This window comes from Mobula hypostoma, chromosome 2 (assembly GCF_963921235.1).
Source record: "Mobula hypostoma chromosome 2, sMobHyp1.1, whole genome shotgun sequence".
NCBI classification, from domain to species: domain Eukaryota; kingdom Metazoa; phylum Chordata; class Chondrichthyes; order Myliobatiformes; family Myliobatidae; genus Mobula; species Mobula hypostoma.
The window spans coordinates 46,130,858-46,151,581 of NC_086098.1; the positions used below are offsets into that span (position 1 = coordinate 46,130,858).

At 38.2% G+C, this 20,724-nt stretch overlaps 1 protein-coding gene across 1 annotated transcript; it reads right to left on the reverse strand.

Moving 5' to 3' along the window:
* Positions 1 to 15: 15 nt before the first annotated feature.
* kcns3a (potassium voltage-gated channel, delayed-rectifier, subfamily S, member 3a) lies at positions 16 to 18,116 on the reverse strand. The gene is made up of 2 exons (XM_063071101.1): positions 18,032 to 18,116; positions 16 to 3,547 (listed from the first exon to the last, which is right to left on the reverse strand). Exon 2 carries the CDS (start codon positions 3,482 to 3,484, stop codon positions 2,015 to 2,017), a length of 1,470 nt encoding a protein of 489 aa, XP_062927171.1. The 5' UTR covers positions 3,485 to 3,547; positions 18,032 to 18,116; the 3' UTR covers positions 16 to 2,014.
* Positions 18,117 to 20,724: the final 2,608 nt, after the last annotated feature.

The window sequence follows — 20,724 nt, forward strand, 5'->3', positions numbered from 1 at the left end:
CCCCATGGTTGATATGGAATATCGTCAGAATGAGTTGCATTTATTTTATCAAACTGAAACTTGTTTCGCACATTCACTGTTCCCAAAATTCTTTCCAATTTGAATTGGAAAAATCCAATTTAAAATAAATTATGTAAATGAGAACATCAGAAAACACCATATCTATTATGATTCTCATTTGCTTGATTCATAGCAAAGGAGTTTTTTAATTCAGTGGGAAATTTAAATTTGGAACTTATATTAACAAAACACCAATTGTGGTCTTATGATATGTCAAACAACTATCACCCAACAAAGTTTAATCTCAATATATTAAAATGTCACAGTCAATTTGCTGGAGTAAGTTTCCACACACAGCAATAGGATAATTACCAGATTACATTTTATTCAGTTTTCAGGCTCTGGGCGTCATTGGCATTAATTACCAAACCTTAATTGCTCTTAAGAAGGTGGTGGCATATCACTGTCTCAAGCCACTGCAATCCATCTAGGAAATGTACTTCCATATTTCTAATTGGGAGGGAGTTCCAGAGTTTAAGACCATCCACAATAACGGAGAGGTAACAAGTTTCCAAGTTGGGTTGGTGTACAACTGGGGGATGGTGGTGTTCCCAAGCACATGCTGCCCTTGTCCTTCATGGAGATAGAGGCAATGAATTGGGAAGTGCATTCAGAGTAGCCCAGGTGAATAACAGCAGGATGTTTTGCAGATGCTACACAGTGCAGGCACTGAGCAACAACGAAGGAGGAAAGAAATGCTTAGAGTGATGAATGAGTTGCCTTGTCCGGAATAGTTGAGATTGAAGTTGTTGGAGCTGCTGTCATTCAATTTCACTCCTGACTTGGACAAATGGGTCTAGATTACTTGGGAATCTTGGTTGGCATGGATCAGCTGGTCTGAAGGGCATATTTTCATGCTATATGACTCGATGACTTGTGCTTTGTAAACTGTAAAAGGCAAGTGAGTTGATCACCATATGATACTTACCTGTGACCTGCTGAGGTCGGTATGGTTATGTGTTTGGTCCAGTTGGGTTTCACCAGACAAGTGAAGAGTAGTTGATTCATTGATGTTAACTGAAGGATAAACATTTGCCAGGGGTTAAGGGAAATTTCTCATATTTTTATGAACTATGGATATTCCATCCTCTTGAGGGGGCAGAGAAGGCCTTGGTCTAATCTTTAATCAGACAAGTAATTCCCTTAATTCTTTGATTGCAAGAGTGGCTCATGAGCTCGCAGGTTTTTGATATGAATTTTAACTCTTAATTTCAACCAGCTATTATGATTGGTAAATGGTGATATTTGTGACAGTTTGCTTGCTCCAAAAATTTTCCAGTTCCAATGTTGAGATGACTCTGAAAAGAAAATAAGTTTGCATTTGACTTATACAAATTGTGTTACAGATGCCAAACATTTTTGATATTTTTATACAATACTTACTTCTGTTCTTTTTAACTGCTATTGACAATCTGTGGTTGATGAGTTTAGCAAAATACTAAACATATTGTTATGTTTGAAATATACATACTTCTACTATAATTTGGTCTAATTATTTTGTTAATTTTGGTGCACAATGTACATTCTAGAAGTTGCCTCCAGGAAAGATGTCAATTCACACATTGAAAATGAAAATTATTACAGAAAAGATAAAGTCAGAATTTCTGCCAGTTTGCATCTCTCTCTTAAAATAAATAACAGTCAAATCATATATTTCCACAGGCATACAGTATAGTCTTTATCATATGTCTTTGATTTTACTGAATTTATAATTGCATTGACATTTCTTTTAGAAACAGACAAAACATTATGTACTTGCATAAAGTCGAAGTCAGTAAACTAATTCACATGCTTCTTTCATGTTCATGAAGATATTACACTCAGTTAACTAGATATTGTCTGTCAAACATATAATACCCTGAGTACTTTAAAGTGCAACAAATATCTGAATCATAGAACATAATTTTGTCAGGAAAGCAGAGATTCAAGCCAAAAAAAAAATATATGTAAGTGTTCAGTTCTCAAATGTTGCTGTGTTATGAACAGTTTCAAGATCTTGGATGCTAGAAGCATCTGTGGTGCGATCACTGGCATCAGTGCTAACCATAGAAGAGATGCTAGCTATGAAAGAGTGCATGTTTTTGGCATATATATCTCGAATGTTCACGTAAGGTAAATCAGGACAACTTTCTGCAAGTTCTGCATTGCAACGGTCAATGTCCACCATCTTATGCTTCCTGTAGTACTTGGAAAACTTGTTGAAAATGATAGTAATGGGCAGAGCCACTACCAAAATTCCACATATAATGCAAATGCTTCCAATGAGCTTTCCAAGCAGTGTGACAGGATATGTGTCGCCATACCCAACTGTGGTCATGCTAATAGTCGCCCACCACCAGCTCATTGGAATACTGTGAAGTCCTGACTCACTTTCGTCCTTTTCAACTGAGTAAGCAAGCACAGAGAATATAGAGATCCCAACTGTCAAGAAGAGGAGTAACAGTCCAACTTCATGGTAGCTGTGCCTGAGTGTGGCTCCCAGCGATCGCAACCCCACTGAATGCCGGGCTAGTTTCAGGATACGGAATATCCTCATTAGACGCAGGATCTGAATCACCTTACCCACATTTTCTAACTCTTCGCTGTCTTCATCCATTGACTCCAAGGTCAATGTAAAGTAGAAAGGTAAAATTGAAATAAAATCAATTAGGTTCAGGGGTTTTTTGAAGAATTTTTTTAGACACGGTGAAACTGAGAATCTCACAATAAACTCTATGGTGAACCAAATAATACACGCAATCTCCAGTCCTTCTAGAGCAGGATCAACTATCACCTTATCATTTGCATCACGTTGTTGGAACTCATGCATGCTGTGAATGCACATGGCCACAATGGATATCAGGACCACACCCAATGATATAATTGTGAAGATTTTGGCTGAGAGTGAATGTCCAGGATTTTCTAACCTGATCCACATATTCATCCTTAGTTTTCCACACCACATGTTCTCAAATTTATCTATATCTTTATCCAAGGCTGACAGCTCCTCAAAGGAAGAGTCAATACTCTCATCACTTTTCTGATCCCAGTCTTTATCCACCACATCCTCCTTCCTCTCTTGGTACCTGTTGCTGCAGCAAGAGTCAATAAAAAGTTCATTAATCCCCCAGTACTCAATCTCTTGACTGAAAGAAAATGCACAGAGCTCTTCCATGACATGCAATTTCCCTGTGTAGTAGAAGTTCAGAATGTACCGGAACAGGCACGGATTCCGATCAAAGTAAAATTCCTTGTCCACAACATTGTAATCATCGCAGAGCTCTAAAATATCCTCCTCGGTGTCACATTTCAGCAGTTTTCCTAACCTGGTGTGAGGAAATCGTAGCAGGGTCTGTTGGTCGATTCTCTGTTTGTATCCTCCCACATTTATGTTGATAAGTTCGCAATCAGTGACAGTCCTTTCAAACAGCCTCCCATAAATCATGGTGACAAATCCTTATCATTTAGTACTTCCATTTACTAGTCCCAAGTAAGAAACAATTGATACCTAAAATAAAGTAATGTTACATAGTCAATGGAGTAAATGGAAGAAAACTCTTTATTTTCTCCAAAGCACTGAAGCCAATGAATGTAAATTATAACTAAAACCATTACATTGTTTGTAAACACAAGTCACAGAACAATACTATAATCATTTACCTTTAATATTGCAGAAAGCAGTTACTAAGTGTTCTCATATTATTTACCTTCAAAATCTATCTACGATATCTGATTTTAGTCAAAGATTTTGTGAAATAATAACATTTCTAAATTCAAAATAATATTCCATAGTTTATAAAGTTATCTTTTAAAAGTTTAAATAGGTCATATTTGGTCTGATGTACTTCTAGATTTTTTTTACTTGATAATTAATTTTAAAAAGTATGTTTGTATTCATTAGAAACACTGTAATAGTTTTTTGCTTCTCTACATCACTAAATATTTTTCAAATTTTTTCCCAAAACTACTAAAGAAGAGTAAAATATAAATGATGAAAAATTATAAGATTTTATTTAACAATATTGTATGAAACTTTCATAAACTTACAAGATAAGCTTGTGTACACTGATATAAGTAGGTGTGGGCATAACGAAGAGTACAAAACAGCAAGCAAAATTTCATCACTGAGACATGGACATGATCCTATGTGAGAGTACAATCGAACTACCATTGCCATAGGTGGCACGGAAGCATAGCACTTAGCGTAATTCTGTTACAGAACCAGTGATCCGAGTTCAACCCGCCGCTGTCTATCAGGAGTTTGTACGTTCTTCCCATGACTACAGATTCCTCCCACGTTCCAAAGACGTATGGTTAGTAGGTTAATTGGTCAGATGGGCATATCCAGACAGTGCAAGCTCATTGAGCTGGAAGGCCCTGTTACCGTGCTGTATCTCTAAATAAAAAAGGCAACTTAAAAACTATCGTGGAATTTAAATAAAACTGAAAATGTTGGAAATATTTGGCGTGTCAGACAGCAACTGTAAAAAGAGAAGAAGAGTTATAATATTCAAGATCAATAACTTCCGTCTAACTGATGAAAGAGATTATGAATAGACCCCCCAGAATATAAAGCATTAAATAGTCAGCTTTCATTTTCCTATTCCTACTAACACAACTACTGTAAAATTACTATGCTTCTCCACCATATAAATCATGGTTTTTCTCATGCTTACCGCAGCATGCTTGACGTCTACTGTTCAGTGAATGTTTACATTTTAATTAGTATTACTAGGGATTCACATGTAATTGGAATACCTGAGCAAAGTAAACAATCGTGGAAACTATTTCTACCTTAACCCCATTGGTCCCAGCAACTTTAGCTATCAATAAAAACACATTTTGAAAACTTTGTTCCAACCCCAAACACTTCCTCCTGTTCACTTCCTCATGTCAGTTTTATTCAGAGTCTATTTCCCCCTTAATCCACAGTGAAATACCTTTGATAAAGGGAACTTTATTAGCGTCAATAGTGATTGATGTCACAAAAGATAGTTTTCAAATTGAAAGAAATGAAAGTTAAAGAACTGTTCTATAGTAGGAGGAATTGGTGTTCGGGTGTCTTTGATTTGCTTTTTATCTGGTTCAGCACAACATTGTGGGCCAAATGGTCTGTTTCTGTGCTGTACTCTAGGTATCATGCCTAGGTTATGTAACTTCCCTGTGAGTGACTAACATAAGCATTTACAGTACATAAGTGTCTACCATTCCATTCATGTTAGCATTTTACTTTGTACTTAGCATCATTGACCTGTTATAAAATAGTGAAGAAATGATTTTATGAAGAATTGGTAAAGCTTCAGACACTATCTAAAGCACCTTTTTTAAGATGGTGGTAAAAGAAAATACAATTGCAGTTACACAGATAAGGGAGTGAAGTGGAGTCAGGTAACAACTGAACTGCTCAGATTTTCGCCTCAAGGACCACTGCATAAAGTATTTGAGCTGACGCAAAATGCTGGTCATTTGTGTGGTTATTGCAGAAGAGGGTATTCTGGAGTTCAAATTCACTCCACTTCATGATATCCATACCCTTCCTTCCCACTTTCCATTGTATAGATTACAATTTCCAGTTGTAGTTGCTTCAAATGAGCTGTTCTCTCCATTTTAGTATGACGAACTGTGAAATATGGTACATAAGTACATACTGATTTGAATTTGTAATTTGTGGCTGAATTATAATGCATAGGATTTTTAAATAATACGTTCTGCAATGGTTAAAAACTTAATTTATTTTGTATCATTAAAATATTATCTGCAATGCTATTAATATACAAACTACTATTCATATTGGATACATTACCAAAATAAGAGCACAGGAGAGCACAATTGTGATTGAAAAGTAAAACAGTCATAGAAGTTTCAAGATAAACATGTTTTAAAAGTCATATTCAGGCAAAAATGCACATACTGTATACTGTACATGAAGAAGGGCTCACAGGTAAAATGAAAATGTAAAACTTTCCACTTAAATTTTTTGAAGAAAAATACTCTGCATTTTACTAAATTATTTATATTTTTCTGAATTGTAATAATGTAATATCAAAAATAACAAATGGCCACCATTGCAAATTTGGGTCTATTATTGGAATATTTGTGAGGTCAGAGTATCAACTGGTTTTGAATGAATCCTAAGCGTCTTCTTCTTTATGGGAGATGACTCACTATACTGAAGAAGGATCTTTGAGCTGAAACGTTAATTTTGTTTCTCTTCCCAGAGATTTGGTCTGACCTGCTGAGTATTTCCAGCATTTTTTGTTTTTATTTTAGATTTCCAGCAGTTACTTTTTTTCATTTTGATTCACGTTACTTAAGATGTGTTGCATGAAAGCTGAAACCAAGGTCATACCTGCAGAACCAGAGTTACTCAAACAAGTTATATTTGCGAATTGTCAATCTGTCCAAAAGTTGTCCAAGGCTCAGATTGAAAGAAAGCTTGAAGTGAATTGATAAAATATTTTATTTCATAGAGAGATGGTTAGAATTGAGCTCATGTAATTTAAAGAGTGTGGTTTATCTTGCTTCAGTAGCACAAAAGAACACTATAGGTTGTCCTACTTCAATGAGTCTTCCTAAATTAAACATGGTAAGTTTTGATTTTCTCACCGCCTCTCCTTCAGCCTCATCATTTTGGATTTCTAATCTTGTTTTGTTGCTATATGGCTTTATTGTTACTGTTTTCTAGTTGAGACTGTGTATATCAGTGTGTTTCACTCTCTGTTCATACTCACAGAAAGCAAATCCTTCCAGCTGCGAGTCCAAGACTCAGTTTCATAGATGTGATATGTTTATTGCTTTCCTAGCCATCTTGACAAATTACTTATTGTTTATCATCTATGAATAAAACTGACTCCTTAGTGGCTTTATTACTGTTGGCACAGATCCCTTATTAATTTGCATGTAAACACCACATATAAAAAATAAAATTTAAAGTTTATTTTCATTGAAACTTTCCAGTGGAAAAATGTTCGAAGGAACTCAAAATGTAACTACTATATATTCATTATAATCATGCATGTTCTAGCAAGACAAATTCTCATCCATGTATCAATTCTTCTCTGGCTTTCAACTTTCCAATCTCTTCATGTCTTCTATTATAGCCCTCAACCTTACAAATGCTCCTCAGACTCTGGTTTCCCGGACCCACAAAAATTTAACTGCTTCACAATTTGTGGTCAAGGCTTCAATTGCAAAGACACTAAGCTCTGAATTCCCTCACTAATCCTCTGTAACTGCCCACCTCTCCTTCTTTAAGCTGATCTTTAAAACCTATCCATTTGACCAATTTGTCTTGACTTGACTTCATATGGCTCCGCATCAATATTTATTTCCGAAGACTCTTGACAGCCACCCTGAGCTTTTCACAATGATAAAAGGCATTATTTAAGAGTATCTTGAAATTAATCTCATGAGGAGAACTCTCAGTATTTTGCTGGCAGTTTGATGTTTATCTTTAGAAGCTTTTGTATGACGCATTGCTCTGGAGTTGAACACCTAATGGGTTTTTTCCTCACTTTTTCTTGATCAGTATGGGTTTTTTTTCCTCTTTTTTTAAATCACCAAAAATTCTTTCAATCTTTATAATAATTTTTTTTTCTTGAGACATTGTAAGTGTTGTTTACTTTGATGTACTCTTGTAAATTATGGATAATAATAATAAAAAGATTTGAAAAGATGAGAACTCTCAGTAAAATTTAATAGTTATGAAAATCTAGGAAATATTAATATTTTAAATATGATTGCGCTGCTCCTGGGAAACGCTGTCTCATTCTGCCCTGCAGAGCTGATGTACGGTTAGAATGAAAATAAAGTTTTTTGAATCTTTGAATATTTCATTGTTTCCACAGAAGGTTCACAAATGAATCTAAAAATGCTTCTGATGATCAGAGATTTTACAAGTTTTTTATTCTTAAGAGATTAAATATAATACTGATCATCATCATCATCATCATCATCAGGTGCCGTGCCCAGATTGAGCTCTGACTGCCATGGCCCACACACTCCTGTCTCGGGTCAAGTGGATCAATTCATTGATATTCATTTCCAGTTCTCTGGCTGCTGTCTCCATCATCATTTGTCTCTGCCTTCCTTTTGCTTTCTTCCCTTCAATCTTTCCCATAATTACTGTGCATTCTAACTCCTCTTTCTTAATCACATGTCCAATGAAGTTACGTTGCCTTTTCATGATCTCATACATTATTTCTCTTTTTGTGCTTGCTCTGTTCATGACAGATATCATCATCTATTCTCTCTTTTTGCAATTAATAGATACAAAGTCATTAACTAAAATAATAGCTATGTTTCTCTTGCCATGTTTGCAACTTCATTAACTTTGTATTTCTGTATTTTCTTTGTTTAATTTTACTATTTAGAACATAGAATGTAGAACAGGGCAACACTGACAAGCTACGTCCTGCTCTTGTGTATCATCCATATACCTCCATTCTCTTCATATTCATGAATCTATCTAAAAGCCTCTTAAACTCCACCAAACTCCCTGATTACACTATTGCCCCGGTAACCTATTCCAGATGTCTACCACTCTCTGTGTGAAAAACTTACTTCTCATGTTCCCTTTAAACTTTCCCGCTCTAATCTGAAAAGCATGTCCTCTTGTGTTTGACATTGCTACCCTGGTGTAAAGATTATGACTGTTTACTCTATTTATGACTCTGATGATTTTAAAAACCTTTATCAGGTCTCCCCTTGACCTCCAATGCTCAACGGAGAATATCCAAATTTTGTCCAACCTTTCTTTATAGTACTTACCCTTTTATCCAGGGCAGCATACTGGTAAATCTCTTCTGCACCCTTCCCACAGTCTCCTCATTTTTCCTATCTGGGGCAACCAGGACTGTGCACAATACTCAAAGTGCAGTCTGACTAAAGTTCTATTCAGCAGCAGCATGATTTCCTTAATCTTATACTCAGCACTCCACAACATAGATAAACCAAGCATTCCATATGACCTTATCCACAGTATAGATAAACCAAGCATTCCATATGACCTTATCCACAGTATAGATAAACCAAGCATTCCATATGACCTTATCCACAGTATAGATAAACCAAGCATTCCATATGACCTTATCCACAGTATAGATAAACCAAGCATTCCATATGACCTTATCCACAGTATAGATAAATCAAGCATTCCATATGACCTTATCCACAGTATAGTCACTGTCGGTGAATTATGGACCTGGACCCCAAGATCCCTTTGTACTTCAGTGCTATTGAGGCACTACCATTAACTGTATACTTTCTCTGTTCTTTTGACCTTGAGAGTTTGCAACATGGCACATTTACCCAGGCTAAACTCCACCTGCCACTTCTCTGTCCATAACCATAACAGATCTATATCCCGCTGTATTCTTTGTTAGTATTTTACACTCTTCACCATTCTTGGTGTCATTGACAAACTTGCTGATCCACCCAATTACATTTTCATCCAAAATATTGATTTACTGTATGTCAGAAACAAACATGGTCCCAACACCAATCCTTGGGGAACACAAACACGAGGAAATCTGCAGATGCTGGAATTTCAAGCAACACACATCAAAGTTGCTGGTGAAGGCAGCAGACCAGGCAGCATCTCTAGGAAGAGGTACAGTCTGCATTTCAGGCCGCATAGCTAGGTCTCAGCCCGAAACGTCGACTGTACTTCTTCCTAGAGATGCTGCTTGGGGAACACCACTGAGCCGACAGCCCCAGCCAGAGAACTGGGCCAGATCTTTCCAAATGTGCATAAATCCTATCCCACAGACTCTTTTCCAATAGCTTCCAAACCAGTGATGTGAGGCTCACTGGCCTACAATTGCCTGGATTATCCTTATTTCCATTATTGAACAAAGGCACAGCATTCGCTACTCCTCAGTCCTCCAGGACTTTGCCATTTGCTTGTGAGGACACAAAGATTTTTGTCAAAGCTCCAGCAATTTCTTCACTTGCTTCTTTCAACATTCTGAGATAAATGCCATCAAGCACTGAGGACTTATCCACCTCAGTGCTTTTCAGAAGACCCAGCACTACCTCATCCTACGTCTCAAAATGTCGTAGCATATTAGCATGCTCCATTCTGTTTTCACTGTACCTTAATCCTTGTCCATGGGTTAAAAAAAAACAATGCTAAGTAGTCATTTAGTACCTCAGCCACTTGCTCTGACTTCAAGCACAAATTCCCTCCTCTAACCTTGAGTGCACCTGTCCTCTCCTTAGTTATCCTCTACTTCTTAATATAAGTATCAAATGCCTTGTGATTATCCTCTACTGTGGCCATGAAGGTCATTTTATTGGCCCCTTTTGCTTCCTAATTGTCTGCTTTAGCATTTTCTTGCTATGTTTATATTCTGATTTTAGCTTCCTAAACTTTATATGTGCTTCCTTTTGTCTTCCTGACTAAAATTAGGATGTCTTGATTCATCTAAGATTCCTTTATCTTACCATCCTTGTCTTCACCCCTTACCAGAAAACCCTGAATCTGAGCTCTGCTCTGTTGGTCTTTAGAAACGAGTCCCACATGTCAGACATGGACTTGCCCCACAGCAGTTTCTCCCAATCAGCACCCCTTGGTTCTGGTGTCATTCAGTCATAATTTGCCCACCCCCAGTTCAAAACCTTCCCACAAGGTCTTTATTTTTATTTATAAGTATCTGAAAACAGAGAGTCACTTTTTCCCAATTATTCATCATGATCAGATATGTCACCTGGTCTGACTCATTTCCCAAAACTAGACTCAATATGTTCTCTGCTTCAGCTGGACTTTCCACACACTGATTCAAGAACCTTCTTTTGGATACAGTAAAGATATCCCATGCCTTCTAAGATATTTGTGATAAGGAAGAACACCGGGGAAGTTCAAGATCCCTCCCCCAATGACAACCCTCTTATGTCTACATCCTTCCATAATCTTTCCATTTCTGTTCCTCCACATCTCTGGGCTATCGATAATGCAAACCCTCCACCTCCTCTGTTTTCCCTCTCTATCACAACTAAAACAACGAAACCAAGGAACGTTGAACTGCCAGTCTTGTCTGTCAAGTAGCCATGTTTTTACAATGGCATCAACATCATAATTCTATGTAATAATCCAGGTTCACTATGATATGCATCTCATCTAACATCAAATGCAGCTGTTGATTAAACACTTCAACTCAGATACAACACACACAAAATGCTGGAGGAACTCAGCAGATCAGGCCACATCCATGGGAATGAATAAACAGTCGCCGTTTCTGGCCGAGACCTTTCTTCAGGACTGGAAAGGAAGGGGGAGAGAGAGGAAGGCGGACAAGCTAGAAGGTGATATGTGAAGCCAGGTGGGTGGGAAAAGTAAAGGGTTGAAGAAGAAGGAATCTGATAGGAGAAGAGAGTAGACAATAGGAAGGGGAGGCACCTGGGGGAGGTAATAGGCAGGTGAAGAGAAGAATAAAGAGGCCAAAGTGGGGAGTAGAAGAAAAGGGGAAGGGACTACCTACACGGAACATGAGGTGTTGCTCCTCCACCCTGACAATGACCTAATCATAGTAGCAGAGGAGGTCATGGACCAACATGTCGGAATGGGAATTGTGATAGGAATTTAAATGGTTGGCCGCCAGGAAATTTGTCGTGCTGTTTTGGGGAATGAATAGTGCCAGGAAATTAGGAGGGTTTCCAGGTCTTCTTTGAAAAAATACTTCAGATACTTTATTTGAAGTAAGCAAAAATCAAACTGAATTATGCATGCAGTTGTCCTTCTATATAGGGCAGATGCCTCAGTCTAGCACAAGATCCAAAATATGCACTTGCATCGTACCTGAACTGAAGCATTATTAAAATACTTAAATATCAATAATTTAAAATTTTAGATCAGAACTCATGTTTAGAGTGCTAACTAATGACCTCTGATATTGATGGCATTAAAGTTAAACAAGACACAGCAGAAAGTTCAATGAACCTTTCACATTCTGTTGGAGAAACAGTTAATTTTAATAATATCAATGTTGTTCTCACAAAACAGATCCATCAAACACTTTAAGCGCCTCATTTTTTTTCTTTTTCAAAAACTGTTAGATGCTCCTGATTAATTGAGTGCAGCAAGCAGATGAAATGTTTAACTGACAAATTTGAATTTTGCACTATAGTTCAGCAATCAGTGACCAGGATTGATGACAACTATTCCAACCTTGGAAATATTAAAAAAGTATAAAATGTTATTTTGAATAACACAAATGAATAAAATTGGTTAATATATGACAGCATTGTTACAGTGATAAATATACGTTCAAATCACATTGACACTATGGTGGTTTGGTCTGTTTTAGTTAAAATCTCAAAAAGAATTGCTGACCTATGAGGTACTGATCTCTCTGCCGGCTGTGGTTCAGCAGTCTTACCTATGTTTTTAAAATCTTTAGTCTTCCTTATGACTAAACGGGTTCAATCAGTGGATACCAGCAAAGAGTTTTGTTTAGTCTGGATTGTTGACTGCATTTCGTCCAGTTAACAATACTTGCTTCCAAAAATCCTGCTGTATAGTAAAATTAAAAATTCAAAGTAACAAAGTAAAAAAAAAGTTTCTACTGTCTCTTAATAGCCAACTCTGAAAACAGTACATCCTTTCATCAATATCTCTGTGAAATCTGATATAGCAAATAAATTCTTTGCTTCAATGCATTTATTCATGATACTATTCACTGTCAAGAATATTATCAGACAACGTAATCTCTTCCTTTGTCAAGGCATGGCATTAACTAACACAATTACAGCGAAATACTGCAGATAATGGAACTGTGAAATTAAAAGAGAGAATATTCATCATGCTCAGGAGGTGAGATAGGATCTGTGGAAAGAGGAAGAGGGTTTAAGTTAAGAACCCAACAACAGAGCCAGTTTGTTTCATACTATACTGATGAAGAAGTTGGTAGAGGAGGTTATGGTGAATATTTCCCCTTCAGCCTTCAGGTATAATTAATGAAGGAATTATAAGACTTTTATTATAGTGCAGAGAGGATAAGGGGTATATGGGATCTTGGCAAATGAGCAAACCAACTCTGGAACCAATTAAGTAAAAAAGACACAAAAAATAAGCACAGGGATAAACCTTTCAGCAGACAAAGCCTTTATGCCAATGTAAGCTAATCTCACTGACCCGTACATTACTGATATCCCTCCATTCGTTGTCTCCTTATGTGCCTGTCTCAGCATCTCTGTACTTTGCTGTCATACCTGCTTCCACTACTTCACTCGACAACGCGTGCTGTGGGCACCTACTACTTTCTGTGTAAAAAAACTTGCTTCATAATCCTCCTTTAAACTTTCGCCTTAAAAATATGCCATCTAGTATCTGACATTCCACTCTGGGAAAAGACCCTGCCTCTCATAACTTGCCTCTTGTAACTTTATACATTTTTTCAGGTCGCCCCATACCAAATTTGTCCAAGCTCTCCTTATAGCTAACACTCTAATCTAGGCAACCTCTTCTGCACCCTCTTCAGAGACTCCTTACTGTCATGAGTGACCAGAACTACACACAATATTTCAAATGTGGCCTAAACGAAGTTTTATATGGCTGCAATACTTATTTCTTAGCTATTTGTTTTTACCAGCTCCTTGATTTTCTGGTATTTCTTCTTTTATGAAGATAGATGAGTACAGCACAGGAGCAGGCCAATCAGCCCAAAATTATTGTGCTGAACCAGCTAAAAAGCAAATCAAAACACCCAAACACTAATCCCTCCTACCTAAACTATCCCTCCATGTCCCTCCATCTTCCTTACATCCATGTGTGCCTATCCAGATGTCTCTTAAGAGCCTCTAACGTATTTGCCTCTACCACCATACTAGGCAGTGCATTCCAAGCATCCACCACTCTCTGCGCAAAAAGCTTACCCCTCACATCCCCCTTGAACATACCATATCTCACCTTCAATGAGTGCCCTGTGGTATCTGACACTTCAGCACTGGGAAACAGATACCCTCTGTTCACTCTATCTATGACTCTCATAATCTTGTAAACCTCTATGACATCTCCCCTCAGCCTCCGATCTTCCAGAGAAAATAACCCAAGTTTAGGTAGCCTCTCATGATAGAATATGGTGTCTAAACCAGGCATCATCCTGGTAAAGCTCTTCTGCACACTCTCCAAAGCCTAAGTTCCTTCCTATGGTAGGGTGACCAGAACTGTATGCAATACTCCAGATGTGGCCTAACCAGAGTTTTATAATGTTGCAGCATAACCTCCCGACTTTTGAACTCAGTGCCTTGACTAATGAAAACAAGCATTCCATAAGCCTTCTTAATCACCTTATCAATTTGTGTAGCCACCTTCAAGAAGCTATAAACTTGGATCCCAAGATCTCACTGCTCAGCAACACTTTTAGGGACCCTGCCCTTAACAGTGTATTATCTCTTTGCATTTGCCCTACTGAGGTGCCACACCTCACATTTATCTGGGTTAACCTCCATCTGCCATCTCTCAGCCCATTTCTGCAACTGATCTATCTTGTATATGTTTCTTTGTGAAGACAGACAGAAATAGTTGTTTAATTTCTCTTCTGATATGTTATTAACCATTTGTAAATCTCCTGTCACTGTCTGTACAGGACCTACATTTGCCTTGACTATTCTATAGATAGTATAGAATAGTACAGCACAGTACAGGCCCTTCGGCCCACATTGTTGTGCCAACCCTCAAACCCTGCCTCCCATATAACCCCCTACCTTAAATTCCTCCATATAACTGTCTAGTAGTCTCCTAAATTTCACTAGTGTATCTGCCTCCACCACTGACTCAGGCAGTGTATTCCACACACCAACCACTCTCTGAGTAAAAAACCTTCCTCTAATATCTCCCTTGAACTTCCCACCCCTCACCTTAAAGCCATGCCCCCTTGTATTGAGCAGTGGTGCCCTGGGGAAGAGGCGCTGGCTATCCACTCTATCTATTCCTCTTAATATCTTGTATACCTCTATCATGTCTCCTCTCAACCTCCTTCTCTCCAAAGAGTAAAGCCCTAGCCCCCTTAATCTCTGATCATAATCCATACTCTCTAAACCAGGCAGCATCCTGGTAAATCTCCTCTGTACCCTTTCCAATGCTTCCACATCCTTCCTATAGTGAGGCGATCAGAGCTGGACACAGTACTCCAAGTGTGGCCTAACCAGAGTTTTATAGAGCTGCATCATTACCTCGCAACTCTTAAACTCTATCCTTTGACTTATGAAAGCTAACACCCCATAAGCTTTCTTAACTACCCTATCTACCTGCGAGGCAACTTTCAGGGATCTGTGGACAACAACCCCGAGATCCCTCTGCTCCTCCACACTACCAAGTATCCTGCCATTTACTTTGTACTCTGCCTTGGAGTTTGTCCTTCCAAAGTGTACCACCTCACACTTCTCCGGGTTGAACTCCATCTGTCACTTCTCAGCCCACTTCTGCATCCCATCAATGTCTCTCTGCAACCTTCGACAATCCTCTACTCTATCTACAACACCACCAACCTTTGTGTCATCTGCAAACTTGCCAACCCACCCTTCTACCCCCACATCCAGGTCATTAACAAAAATGACGAAAAGTAGAGGTTCCAGAACAGATCCTTGTGGGACACCACTAGTAACAAACCTCCAATCCGAATGTACTCCCTCCACCACGCCCATCTGCTTTCTGCAGGCAAGCCAATTCTGAATCCACCTGGCCAAACTTCCCTGGATCCCATGCCTTCTGACTTTCTGAATAAGCCTACCGTGTGGAACTTTCTGTTCCCTTTAAAATCCTTGAAAGCTCTTATGATTCATTTGTGTATTTGTCAGTTTGCTCTCAGATTCTCCCATGCCTTCCTTTCAAGGGAAAGAAAGATTGAAAGCTTGGAACAAAAAGTAAAAATTAAAGTGTTTAAAAAGTTTAAGGAAGAAGTTACTAACTACTTTCTAATTATAACTATTGTGGATCTCCAAAGCTTAAGGGCACATCCAGATCATAAATCACTCCAATAATAGGTGAAATCATGGAACATTATCCCAAACTTTTTACAATGGTTTATGGTGAAACTCAGTAATGCATTTAGATTCATTGAAAGGCAAGCAGTCAGCTCCCTGTTTCACAAGGCAAACATCAGAGCATCATAAATCATTGTGTAGTTTGATTCAAAGGCCCGTCATCAGAAGTTACTTTTTTAAGATGGGCAATGAAAATGATGTTTACCTTGGCTTGCCATAATTTTTCCAGCATATTCTAAATTTTTATATATTAAATTAGATGGACTATAAATTGTTCTTAGAATTCACCATGCTAAAATTGTGCAATATTAACCCTTAGGTCATTCTCCATATGATCTGAATATCATCACTAATAAAAATTGAATTGTTTTGAAGCAGAAAACATCAATTATCTGAGAACTCAAAGGTATATTAATAGCCAATGAAACAAACATTTCCCTAGAAATAGTTCAATGTCTAACCAATCACATTATCAAGCTTATAAACTGTCCTGTTTCCAAAAGAAAAAGATTGTAAAGGAAGCATAATCAAACGAAATGTTGAAATGTGACAAGATAACGCCGAAATAGGGGAGACCAGCGTCTGTTCTTCTGGCTTTTCACCCTTCTTTTCCAGTCCTGATGAAGGGTATCAGCCTGAAATTTCTACTGCCTGTACTTCTGTACCGATGCTGTTTGACCAGCCGAGTTCCTCCAGCATTTTACTCTGGATTTCCAGCATCTGCAGAAACTCTCCTACTTTTTTGTTTCCGTCGCTACGTACCCATCAGTTCGATGGAAACTCATAAAACTCATCCTCGACGCATTACATCACTTGTACTGTAGATCCATGGTGTATACATGCAGAAATAAAGGTTGTAATGTCGCAACACTGAATTTCCCGAGTTATGTAACTAACTCTTAAAAATTCAGATCCGCGTAAACTGCTGAAATTATATAATCGAAATCCAGTCCCCAGATTCTATTAATGATGACGTAGAAGCTTATCACCTGGACATCTCTGACAATATGGGTTGTTATTTGCCACCAACACATAATTTCTGTTGTGTCTGGCCTGCTGCTGAAGTACATCTAGCAAATTTTCGGTGGAAGTTAGTTGACAAGGCGTAATGCGTTAAAAGGACCTGTGTGGGCGCGTTGCAGAAGTTCAAATATTCGCTGCCACCGCTTTAAGATCACCTCCTCTCACCTCTTGTAAATTTATTGCCGATAGAGAGCAGCTAAACCTTAATGTCATATATAATAATAATAACAACAATAAATGTGAATAATTTAACATTTACCAAGTCTGAGTATGAAGCATTACCCGAGCTGACTTACTTAGCTATTCAGCGAAAGTAACCCATGCTCCAATCCATAATCATGCACACTGTGCTGACAAAATAACCTTTAAAGTGGTTTGTCGTATTCAACCTGGCAAATTAGAGGTTGTAAATATACTGCGAGACTTACAAAGATAGCGCAAATCTCGAAATATATAAATATATAGACAACTGAGGGGAAAATGTCACTCGATGGAAAACCAAAATAATTATGTGATTTACAGTATATAAGATGTGAACTGGAATTATAAAATCGGTCTCAATAAGTGATATCTTTTTAGGAAGACTTTTAAATATTTATCTAAATAAATCTCATGGACTCAAGTGTTAACCCATCTGCAGTAAATCACAATTAGGTTTACTTTAAATTCTTAATGATGAGGTCCATCTAACATATATAAATTACAGTTGTATACTTAATAGGAAGTAGATGCAACACCCTTTCAAAATACAGTTATCTCCTCGGCATATATTGGTAGAAAACGCAAAACAAGTTAGCAGACCTTTATAAGTCTTTTTTTAATGGAATCTGGTAACTTTGTTTTATAGCAGAAATCTGTAATATAACATTTTTCATGCTACGGGATGTCGCAATTATTAAAAATAATCTACCGAAATTAACAATGCAAACTGACCACTAAATATTGAAATTGATAACTTTGAAATATAACAGTATATATACTTTATTACCTTGCACTGGCATTTGATGCTACAGACTTCATCCGAAAGTACACTTTCATCATGCAGATGTAAATATATATAAAATCTTTTGAAGTCCATCCTGTTAGCTTTAACTGAAAAAAAGCGTATCTGACTTGAGCTGGACGCTACCCAGGTAATGCCTCGGGCTCCCAGCTCTGCCGCGGTTGCAGTCCCAACACTGGATTATAAACGGAGGCGGGATTTCACTCATTCGCTCACTGGTAGGCTTGCTCTCGCCTTTCTTCTAGGTTTCATTGGTGAATCTCTTTCTTTCTCTCCTTCCAGATCGAATTGCTGTAGAAAGCTTTGTTGTTCCTTTCACCCAAACTGACATTTCTTGCAATGCGCCGAACGGCTATTAACTGAGCAGAAGAGCGACTGGAATTTCGCCGAAGGGAGTGTGCTGTTATTGAAGAGTTGCTGGAGGATGTATCAGTAAGAACGGTGCCGTTGCCGTGATCACAGGACTGGATAAAAGTAATGGAACTGTCCAACTCCAACGCGTTTTCGCAAATATCCACCAGTCACCGATTCACAGACCAGCAAAAGCACGTATCGTTTCTACTTCCTTTTATATATACCGAATGTACGCTGAATGACAGTCTACAATGAGCTCACAATATGTGGAACAGTGTTCGCTATGCATGAATGAATTTCAATCATGAATTATCAGAAGTCGTCAAGTAATTTCATAACGGCATATAAAGACTTGAGAGTGCCCGGACCATTATACTAAAGACAGTAAAAAAAAAGTGTGTATTGCAGTTAATAACATAATTTATTTGCAGTTAACAGAAATTTATTTCAACTGCAAAAAAAAACGGGACGGTGCTGAAAATGATGGCCCAGCACAGAAGGGAAGTGATTCAAGCAGGGAGGTACTACTGCAGTTGTACAAGGCCTTGGTGAGACCACACCTGGAGTATTGTGTGCAGTTTTGGTCCCCTAATCTGAGGAAAGACATCTTTGCCATAGAGGGAGTACAAAGAAGGTTCACCAGATTGATTCCTGGGATGGCAGGTCTTTCATATGAAGAAAGACTGGATGAACTGGGCTTGTACTCGTTGGAATTTAGAAGATTGAGGGGGGATCTGATTGAAACGTATAAGATCCTAAAGGGATTGGACAGGCTAGATGCGGGAAGATTGTTCCCGATGTTGGGGAGGTCCAGAACGAGGGGTCACAGTTTGAGGATAGAGGGGAAGCCTTTTAGGACCGAGATTAGGAAAAACTTCTTCACACAGAGAGTGGTGAATCTGTGGAATTCTCTGCCACAGCAAACTGTTGAGGCCAGTTCATTAGCTATGTTTAAAAGGAAGTTAGATATGGCCCTTGTGGCTACAGGGGTCAGGGGGTATGGAGGGAAGGCTGGGTTCTGAGTTGGATGATCAGCCATGATCATAATAAAAGGCGGTGCAGGCTCGAAGGGCCGAATGGCCTACTCCTGCACCTATTTTCTATGTTTCTATGTTTCTATGTTTCTAAGACAAGATGGGGAAAAAAAGCACAACATTTTCAATAACAAAACCTTCTGGGTGGCTGGACATTCTGCATTGGCTCGTTTGGTCTATAACTAAAATAACTATATTTGATTCATTTATTTGGGATGCTAACTGTTAAAATACCCAGAAGCCAACACTCAGTAAGAGATCTTGCCTCTGACGCAATTTTCCGAACAGGTTGTGATGTTGTAATATGGCATCACGTGTTTACCTGCTCACACCTTTTCAACAGAAAATTAAAGTTAGAGACATACAAAATGCAGCCTTGCTAAGTAGTTTGTAGCTCCATCTGACTGTGGAAACCCGTTCCATCCCACTGCTCATTAACAGGCTAAATGCTCTGGGGCATCATCTGAAAGAGAATGTTAGTTCCAGAATTCAGCCACTAACTATGCAGTATGTGACCTCACATCAGAACGTTATAAAATTTGTGGGTTTCTTAGTAAATCTGCCAAAATCATAGAAACAGAAACATCAAATACAGAGCATGTCACACTTCCTATCTGGATGTGGTATCAATATGTTTGCTTAAGAACCATTAAATTACCCCAGATTTTCCAGATGAAATAGCAGCAAACTTGCTGTTTCTTGTCGTTATTCCTCTAAACCTCGGACTGGGTACGTGGTCAAGTTAAATGCGAATCAGAATCAGAATAAGATTTATTATCACTGACACATGATGTGTTGTTTTGTGGCAGCAGTGCAGTGCAGACATGAAAGTCTATAAATGATAAAGTAAATAGGTAGAGGAAAATACAAAAATAATGAGGTAGTATTCATGGGTTCTTGGGTGGTTCAGAAATCTGATAGCAGAGGAGAAGAAGCTGTTCCTAAATCCATGAGCGTGGGTCCTCAGGCCATCCTATTGTTGTTTAAAATACTCTCCTCCACAACATACCTGTTGAACTTAAGAAAATAAGTATTCCTGTTCTGCTATCAATTACAATCATGCTCATCTTTTTTGTTCGCCACACTTTCCTGCACAAAACCCATATTCCTTGATTCTCTTCCAATATCTCATAATCCTTCAACGAACTAGTAGCAAATTTGGATTAATTCCCCATTTTGGGGGTGATGGGGGGTTGTAAAATGGGATATGGGAGCGGCACTGAGCAAAAGTATATCCTCATCCAAATCTCAATAATTATTAAGCATGCTAAAAGATTCATGTATTTAAGA

Coding starts and splice junctions, on each gene's coding strand:
- kcns3a (XM_063071101.1), bottom strand. CDS start 3,484: ATGATTTATGGGAGGCTGTTTGAAAGGACTGTCACTGATTGCGAACTT.